The 9,465-nt window shown below is 57.7% G+C and overlaps 1 protein-coding gene across 4 annotated transcripts in view; it reads left to right on the forward strand.

Moving 5' to 3' along the window:
- The window catches only part of LGR6 (leucine rich repeat containing G protein-coupled receptor 6), a 111,145-nt gene extending 104,786 nt beyond the window's left edge, over nucleotides 1-6,359 (forward strand). For all 4 annotated transcript variants that reach the window (XM_070255913.1, XM_001916343.5, XM_070255914.1 and 1 more), the window contains one exon: nucleotides 1,923-6,359. In XM_070255913.1, coding sequence (XP_070112014.1) covers nucleotides 1,923-3,178 — 1,256 coding nt within the window. In that variant the 3' untranslated portion in view covers nucleotides 3,179-6,359. The remainder of the gene's footprint in view (nucleotides 1-1,922) is intronic.
- Nucleotides 6,360-9,465: the final 3,106 nt, after the last annotated feature.

The raw sequence follows: 9,465 nt of genomic DNA on the forward strand, positions 1-9,465 counted from the left end.
GCTGAAGAAGTGCCTTCGCTTGGGTATAAACGCCAACAGGCTCCCAGACGGCACAGCACCTCGCCAGCACAGGGACAGCTCAGAGTGGACAGTGGGCTTCCCTGCTTCACTCGCCTCCATCTTCCAGTGTCCCTCCCTCTTTGGGTCAGTCCCCTGCTTCTCCCTTGCCCCGGTGAGGCTGGAACAGCGCTGCCGGCCGCTGCCCAGCACCTGCACGCGGGCTTAGTGGCTGCAGCGCGCCCTCTGGTGCCCGCCTGCGGGGAGAGCGGTGGCGCGAGGCAGGAAGCAGCTGGTGGCTTTGCTGACAGAAACCCGCGTCCTTGGCACTGTCACAGAACTCGCACCTTGAAAACCAAGCATCGGCAGCAACGAGGTGAAAAAGCTCCTACAGACAAAGTCCAACTTGGGCTTGCTTCTAAGAGAGCTCATACAGACGGGTCCTCCAAATGGTGCAGTGTTAACTACATGGCCACTGAAAACATGTTTTTGAGGAAGATGAGGATATGGGGAAGTGAATAATAAAATTTTAACTTAATAAAAGAGAATTAAAAACTACATACTGTAAAATCTCAATTTAGTTTAAAAATATATACAGATTTAAAACCTGGAAGAAAATATACCGAAATGAGGAGTTCTCCCTGAGAGGTGGGATCATAAGCAGTTTTAATTTTTCCATGTTATATTTTCTGCTTTTTCTGCAGTTGCCCTCTATTATTTTGTAATTAGAAAAAATACATAGGAGCCGGCCCTGTGGCCGAGTGGTTAAGTTCGCGTGCTCTGCTTCGGCGGCCCAGGGTTTCGCCGGTTCGAATCCTGGGCACGGACATGGCACCGCTCATCAGGCCATGTTGAGATGGCATCCCACATGCCACAACTGGAAGGACCTACAACTGAAAAAAATCCACAACTATGTACCGGGGGGCTTTGAGGAGCAAAAGGAAAAATAAAATCTTAAAAAAAAAAAAGAGACAGCACTCTAAATTAAAAAAAATATATGTGTGTATATATATATATATATATATATATATATATATATATATATTTAAAACCCAGCTCCCAAGAGAGCTATTTTTCTCAAATTTCCAAGCTACCCAGCAATACATTGCAGAACGGGAGTCTGCAGCCTAAGGAAATGAAGAGAAACACTATGTCCAAAGTTCTAAGGTGATTTAAGGACATAACCTGGAGGAAAAGATGCAAACACCAGGATCCCACCTGTCTAGTGAGCCAGACTGGAAAACCTCAGAGGTCTTCTTGCCTTACTTAGTATGCTTCGCCTCCCCAATACTGCTTGGCTCCACGAGCGTTCAACGTGGTCTCTGTCCCTCTCTCAGAGCAAGGGAGAGCCAGCCTGGTATGACGCCCGGTCAGGGCTCAGCCACAGCGGGTCCTAGTGGACCACTGGGCACCGGCAGAGAAGCAGAGCCCTGGGCTGCAGAGGGGTCGCTCTCGGTGGGCCCCTCACACCCTTGTGTCTCTACCCTAGCCACGTCACCAGTTTTGATGCCCTCTCCACTCCTTTCTGCCAGCCTGTCCCTTCCTTCCTTCCAAATGTGGCTCCTTTGCACAACCTGCTTCGCCGTCCCTCCGTGCCTGTCTCACTGCGTTACTGATACTCTGTGTATGTTTGTTATGTGTTTCTAATTTCTGGGTGGGGTGGTTCGTGTTCACCCCATTTGCAGCTCCTCAGAAGAAGAGCTGTGTCTATGCCCGCTGTTGCTCTCACTACCCCTAACTGGGAGTTCTCAGAGACCTTGTCGGCCTCCCAGACGGCAGATCCCTGAGTGCAGAGACCGGCTCAGCCTCCCTCAGAGGGGGTCCGCAGAGGGAACGGGCTGCGTTAGCCTCCCTGGCCTTGTCCCCAGGCCCCTGTGTCAAGCAGCCTCTGGCCCAGGGGTGATGTCTCATCCTCTCTCCCACAGGCCCCTTCAAGCCCTGCGAGCATCTCTTTGACAGCTGGGGCATCCGGCTGGCTGTGTGGGCCATCGTCCTGCTCTCCGTGCTCTGTAACGGACTGGTGCTCCTCAGCGTGTTTGCCGGTGGGCCTGCGCCCCTGCCCCCTGTCAAGTTTGTGGTGGGTGCCATCGCAGGTGCCAACACCTTGACTGGCATTTCCTGCGGCCTCCTGGCCTCCGTCGACGCCTTGACCTTTGGCCAGTTCGCCGAGTACGGTGCCCGCTGGGAGACGGGCCTGGGCTGCCGGGCCACGGGCTTCCTGGCCGTGCTGGGCTCCGAGGCCTCCGTGCTGCTGCTCACCCTGGCCGCCGTGCAGTGCAGCGTCTCCATCTCCTGCGCCCGCGCCTACGGCAAGGCGCCCTCCCTGGGCAGCGTCCGCGCCGCGGCCCTGGGCTGCCTGGCGCTCGCCGGGCTGGCCGCCGCGCTGCCCCTTGCCTCGGTGGGAGAGTACGGGGCCTCTCCCCTCTGCCTGCCCTACGCCCCACCGGAGGGCCAGCCCGCGGCCCTGGGCTTTGCGGTGGCCCTGGTGATGACAAACTCCTTCTGCTTCCTGGTGGTGGCCGGTGCCTACATCAAACTCTACTGCGACCTGCCGCGCGGCGACTTCGAGGCCGTGTGGGACTGTGCCATGGTGAGGCACATGGCCTGGCTCATCTTCGCAGACGGGCTCCTCTACTGTCCCGTGGCCTTCCTCAGCTTCGCCTCCATGCTGGGCCTCTTCCCGGTCACCCCGGAGGCCGTCAAGTCTGTGCTGCTGGTGGTGCTGCCCCTGCCTGCCTGCCTCAACCCGCTGCTCTATCTGCTCTTCAACCCCCACTGCCGGGAGGACCTGCGGCGGCTCTGGCCCTGCACGCGGGCCCCGGGGCCCCTAGCCTACGCCGCCGCCAGTGAGCTGGAGAAGAGCTCCTGCGACTCCACGCAGGCCCTGGTGGCCTTCTCGGATGTGGATCTCATTCTGGAAGCTTCCGAGGCTGGGCGGCCCCCTGGGCTGGAGACCTATGGCTTCCCCTCGGTGACTGTCATCTCCTGTCAGCAGCCAGGAGGCCCCAGGCTGGAGGGCAGCCATTTCGTGGAGCCAGAGGGAGCCCGCGTTGGGAACCCGCCCCCCTCCATGGGTGGAGAACTGCTGCTGAGGGCAGAGGGGGCCACGTCAGCAGGCGGGGGCCTGTCAGTGGGCAGGGGCTTCCAGCCCCCTGGGTCAGCCTTCGCCTCACACTTATAAGTGTCTTCCCCATTCTTCTCTTCCCATCTCTTCCCTTCCCTCTCCTCTCCCTCCATGAATGACGGCTGCTTGTAAAATAAATACAACCGAAACCCAACAGCGTGACCCACGCAGGATGGCCCGGCCCCTGGCTCCGTTGGTCTCCTCTCTCCCATGGCCGTCACCAACATGTGCTTCTTGGCCTGGCTTCCCCTTGGCCTTCCTCTGGGCCTTTCCCCTGTCAGGTCGGCAGCTGTGGGCCAGAAACCTGGGAATCTGTCCACTTCAGGGAAACGAGAGAAGCAAAGACAGGGACTGGGGTGGGGACTGACAAGGTCCAGGGTCAGGGTGCAGTGGGCAGGGGGACCTCCCAGAGAAAGGCCTGGGGGCCTGCCCAAGGCTCTTGGGCCTCTCCCCCGTGACTCACGGACAGGATAGGAAATGTGCTCTGTGTCCCATTAATCTTGAGATGTGCCATGCAAAAAGACAGCCTATTAAAACAAGCTTTGGAGGATATTACCCACCACGTCCCTTTCTTAGAGATTCGCAGCGCATGTCAGCGTAGCAAAGGCTCTGAGAATTCCTGTGGCAGTGAATCTGCTGAGCTTCATTTAACTCAGTTCCTCAAATTATTTGACAACAGGTTTTTGTTTGCTTGTTTGGTTTTCATGCCATATCTATTAATGTTTCACAGAATCTGGCACTGCTCTCTGCCAGGGGGCTCATCTCTGTACCATCTAGCGCTACCCATTGACATCACAAGATGCCACAAATCCTTGAAAGCCTCCATCCCAGGTGCTCCACCTGGGGGAAAGTGGATGATCCCATGAACCAGAAGAGCCTCTCCACGCGTACCTTCCCATCCCTCTTGTCCCAGCCCTGTGGTTCCACCCTCAGCCTGCATGGGTGCAGGGACAAAGGAACCCATATGTGCTCCCACTGCCTCCCCAGGCGCAGCCACCATTGAAACTTCTACCCTCAGTAGGAGGGAGGGTTCCTGGGTCCCGGCACGGTACACACAGGGGAGGCCGGGGCTGTCTGGCTTCCCTCTGGCTTTGGGTCACCTTCCTGTGGTTCTCATCATATGCCCCTTGCCACCTCCTGCCACAACCCTGGTCCTCCTTTCGCATCCCAGGATCTGCCTTCTCTGTGGGACGGGAGCCTTTGGCCAACAAACTGGAGGGATGTTTGTGCTGTAGGAAGCACCAGAGGCATCTGGGATTCCTGGGTGCCCCAGACAGGCCACGAGTCTTCTGCCTCTCCTGTCATAACCTTCCTACCTTGTGGTTTACCCAGTGCCTCTGAGTGTTTCCAGAGCCCCGCTCCCCGCCCTAAGCACAGACACATTCCACGTCAGGATGAGGAGGTGAGAGCAGGGGCATTCCTGCAGACATCAAAGGAGAACCCAAGGCTCAGAAAAGGGTGGGCCTTGTTCCAGGGCACCCCAACCTCAGTCACACCAGGACAGGAGGCTGGGATCCCAGACCGAGTGCAACCATCCTCCTCCTGAACCCTGTCGTGGTCCTCAGCCGGGCCCTGCCCCACGGGCTCCACTACCAAGGCGACCCTGAGAAAGTCCCTCTAGTTTCTCAGCCTGCAGCTCAGCTTCTCTTCTGCCTCCCTGCTGCGCCCAGCGCCTCACGGACATCCTGGCGGGAGTCATCAGGCTGCCCAGGCTGCGGGGTGAGCCGGAGACCGTGAGTGGATCTTGGTGGGTTCCTAAATCTTGATTGACCAGCTGAATTGCCTGGACTCTTTCAGGCTCTGAAGCTGAACGTGCTGACCTTGTAACGACAGAAGAACCTAGGGGCCTCGCACAGGGTCAGCCTCAGCGTGGGCTTCACTACACGGTGGGGGAGTCCTTTTTCACTGGGTTATCTGAGATCTCCCGGTCTCACCGTTTCCCAGGGCTGAGCAAGAGCCACCAATGGAAGGAGTTTGCTCTACTTTGGGAACTGAGAGTTGCTGACTCTGATGTGGGAAACGACTTTTCTGAGATGTCCCAGGGATGATGAAGTTGGTGTCATTTTTGGGAGCCTTGACTTCTGGGACGTCACCCAGGCCCTTCGTCATAGCTGCCCCCTCCCTGTGTGGCCACTGTCCCGCTTGGAGTCAGGGAGCCAGCGCTGAGTGGGCTGTGGAGTGGAGTGGCCATGTGCTGGAGGTTTAGGAGGTACAGGCACTGTTCCCGACAGGTGGCCTGTCCACGACAAGGGGGCCAGTGCTTTTTGGCTGAAGCTCCAGGGTGGCACCGCTGGCATCCTATCGTCTGCCCCTAAAGGTCTGGGCATCTGCCATGGCTGGCCCTGTGATCAGAGGAGAGATGTGCGGGAAGGGAGTGGAGGTGTTTGCCATGAACTATTTTTGCTATTCAAAAAGCCTAGCAGACCTTGTACATTTACCCGAAATAAGACTGTCAAGTTTCTTTGTGTTTGACTGACTTTCTAGCAAGGCAGTATGTTACTCCTCTGGTTATCTCCATTGTGATCAGCAGAAGACCATGAAGATCGTGTACATCTTTGATTAAACACAACACCAAAAGCCAAATAATTCACTGCATGTAAACGCATTCTGTCTGGTCAACGAAATCCTCCAAATGGCGTCCACAGGGAGCAATCCATCCAGGGGGCTGCTGCGTTGGAGGCGCTGGGAACTGCCGACCTGGCAGGGATCGCCCTGGCCCCTGTGTGGCTCCTCAGCAAACAGTGTCAACCACAAGCTCCTCTCAGGACAACACGTGGAGAGAACGTCCTCCACGGAGCACGGGTCTCCAGCTCCTCGGTCCGCACCAAGAGAAAAGCCCCCACTTCAGCGCTGAGCTCTGAAGACTAGGGATCAGCAGAGCCTTAACTGGGGCCCTCTTTGACTTCCTCTCCTCTCCTCCAGCTTCCCAACTCCTTCCCAACTTTCCTTTTCCAGAAAACAAAAGGTCTAAGGACGGAGAGAGGGAGGGGAAGGTGGAAGAGCTGATGAGTGAGTTGGCCTGAGTGAGAGAGGGCGATGGGAGGTAGCCGGGGGCCCTGATCTTTTTGGCCCCACCTCCTCTGACTACCTCGGCTCCGTGTAGCCAGTTCTCCCGCCCACTGGCCCCTGTGTCACTTCTGGGTCCCAGTCCCACGTCTTCAACAGCTGTGTGAAGTGTAAGAATTGTCAGGATGTAAATATTTGGATTCTTCTGTGTAATAAAGCACAAGTGAAGCCACACGGGCGTCCCTCACTCCTTCCGCTGCCTCAGGTAGAGCCGAGGGCTGCTCTGAGAGAGGAGCCACCTGGCTGCCAGGGCCCTTCCTCCACCTGTCTTCTGAGGTCTGGGGCGTCTGGGGCACCCAGATGAGGGATCAGAGTCAAGTCCACTCATGCGCATGTGAGTGGCCTTTGTCTGCTTGGCACTGGGTTGGAGAGAGAATAATCTAAAGGAGGCAGACAACAAGTTGGGCCTCGTATCACTCAGACCCTGAGCACGCTCTCAGACCCAAGCCTGTTCCTGGGGTTTCCCGACACTGTGAACCCCAAAGAATCAGCCTGCTTTCCTCTCCTTGGGTAACCTTCCGTGCCCACTCTGTGCCTTGGGCATCTCCTCCCCCAAGCCTCGCCTCACAGTGGGATGCTGTCCCCAAGACCACCAGGGGAGCCTCTTCTCAAGGTGAGAGAAATTGATTGGGTTCAACAAAAGTGCCTGACTCCCTTCTGGGAGAACAAATGGTGCCCTCACAGCACCGTTTCTATTCTTATTGAAAACAGAATTCCAAACTCCTCCATCCTTCTGGCCCAGCTGCAGGAAAGCCTGCTCAGCTGTTGCTGCTAGACTATTTGGGTTGACAGAAGAGACACAAGTAAGTGGGTGTCCCCTAAGAGGATATGTGGGGAGCAATAAGGGAGGCAGAATCTCAGCAAGTGCAAGACTGGAGAGAGCACTGGGGCTGGGCCTGGAGTCTGAGACGGGAGGGTTGCTGTGGGTATGAGGCAGCTCCGGGACCCAGCCCGGGAGTCTGTGATCAGTCAGCCTGGAGCCCACCATTAGCAGGCCCAACTGCTCTCTGTTGGCCTGTCCGGATGTCTGTCTGCTTCCCAACCACAACTCACTGCTCCTCCTCACCCCCTTTCATAAATCTAATTTTGAATACTACATTCATAATACATTCATAGGGTTCAAATAACATACATGTTTTCAGCAGTCTCCCCCTCCTCCATCTCTGCCTGCCCATGTCCCGAATCTCCACCACTCTTACCAGTTTCTTATACATCCTCCCAGAGTTTCTTCACGCAATACAAACAAAATACACATATATTCTTATTTTTCCTTTCTCCCCAAAAGGCGGCATCCCACAATTCTGCTTCTGCTTTTTCACTTACTAACATAGCTCAGAGACCTTTCCGTATCAGTACAGAAAGCTTTCTCATCTTTTTGCAGTAGCTTATATCCCATTATGTAAATATATCATAAATTGCATTTACCCCTTCTCCTGGACATCAGGGTTGCTAATCTTTGCTCTCACAAGCAGCATTGCGACAGGCAACCTTGGGTGTGCGTCCTTCAGACACGTGGAAGTACACCTGTAAGATGATTCCCAGAAGTGGAACTGGGAGGCAAGGGGGTGGTTTTAGGTTTTGGTCCGGAAGACGCAGAGAGGCGTGGGGGCCAATGGGCGGGACGACCCTGAGGCCTGTGGGGGAGGCCGTGTCCGTGGGGCCGTGGTACCGGCGGCAACAGGTCGGCGCCCCCTGAGCGCCGGCTCCTTGTGGCCCCACCCCGAGGCCCCGCCCCCTGAGCCCCGGCTCCCTCTCCCCCCGAGGCCCCGCCCCCTGAGCGCCGCTCCCTCTCCCCCCGAGGCCCCGCCCCCTGAGTCCCGCTCCCTCTCCCCCCGAGGCCCCGACCCTGAGCGCCGGCTCCTTGTGGCCCCACCCTGAGGCCCCGCCCCCTGAGCGCCGCTCCCTCTCCTCTCCCCGAGGCCCCGCCCCCTGAGCGCCGCTCCCTGTGGCCCCACCCCGAGGCCCCGCCCCCTGAGCCCCGGCTCCCTCTCCCCCCGAGGCCCCGCCCCCTGAGCCCCCGCTCCCTCTCCTCTCCCCGAGGCCCCGCCCCCTGAGCCCCCGCTCCCTCTCCTCTCCCCGAGGCCCCGCCCCCTGAGCGCCGGCTCCCTGTGGCCCCACCCCGAGGGCCCGCCCCCTGAGCCCCCGCTCCCTCTCCTCTCCCCGAGGCCCCGCCCCCTGAGCCCCCGCTCCCTCTCCTGTCCCCGAGGCCCCGCCCCCTGCGCAGGCTCCAGGACGGATTCCAGGTGTGGGCTTCGCGGCAGGTGGGTTCGCGAGGTGGCCTCGGGACGCGCTTCTCTTGTGGGCACATTGGCTGCCCCGAGGGTCGGGGGGACCCGGCTCAACGGGAGGAGCAGGTCCTGCAGAAGCAGAAGCAGGAGCAGGAGGTCGGGGCCGGGCGGAGCCGGTGAACCCTGCGTCCGCCGCCGGTTGCACTTGTTCGGGGGCCGTGCGGTTGGTGTGAGCGAGCCTCTGTGCAGAGACGAGAAAGGGACAGTCTGAGTGGCCGTACCTTGTCTTTACCTACGTGCTTGACTGTTTGTAACTCCTGCTCACCTGGGCCTGCTGGGGTCCCTTCCGCCTCGGTCCCTGGGTAATTGCCCCGTTTTCTTTTGGTATTTTCCAGGGTAATGTCCTGAGAGACTGTGTGGGAATCTGACCAGCCAGGCTGGGCCCAGTCATAGGTCAGCGGTCAACTGATGGGTTGACCACTGCTCGGCCAGGTACCTGTCCTGGACCGCTAACTTGTAGAGTATGGATGGGTGTGTTTGTGTAGGGTCATACTGCACAAAACATGGCTGCCCAGGGCTGCCCCTTGAGCAAGGGCTGTGGGCTACTTCTCTCAGAATGGACAGTGCCGGCCTGGCCCAGTGGCGCAGCAGTTTAGTGCACGCGTTCCGGGCTGTGGCCTGGGGTTCACTCATTTGGATCTGGGTGTGGACATGGCACCGCTTGGCAAGCCATGCTGTGGTGGGCGTCCCACATGTAAAGTAGAGGAAGATGGGCACGGACGTTAGCTCAGGGCCAGTCTTCCTCAGCAAAAAGAGGAGGATTGGCAGCAGATGTTAGCTCAGGCCTAATCTTCCTCAAAAAAATAAATAAAACTAAACATATCCATTGATGTCCGGGAGAACTGCCCCTCTGGCTCTCAGTTCAGCAGGTCTCCGTCATACCCTTGGGCATGTCCTTTCTCTTTATAAGAAAGCAGAGTGGGCCGACATTTCTCTGGTGAGATTTGAAGAGCCATCCAGTCCCCTGACCTCTCCGCTCTAACAGCTCCT

This window comes from Equus caballus, chromosome 30 (genome assembly GCF_041296265.1).
Source record: "Equus caballus isolate H_3958 breed thoroughbred chromosome 30, TB-T2T, whole genome shotgun sequence".
Lineage (NCBI taxonomy): Eukaryota > Metazoa > Chordata > Mammalia > Perissodactyla > Equidae > Equus > Equus caballus.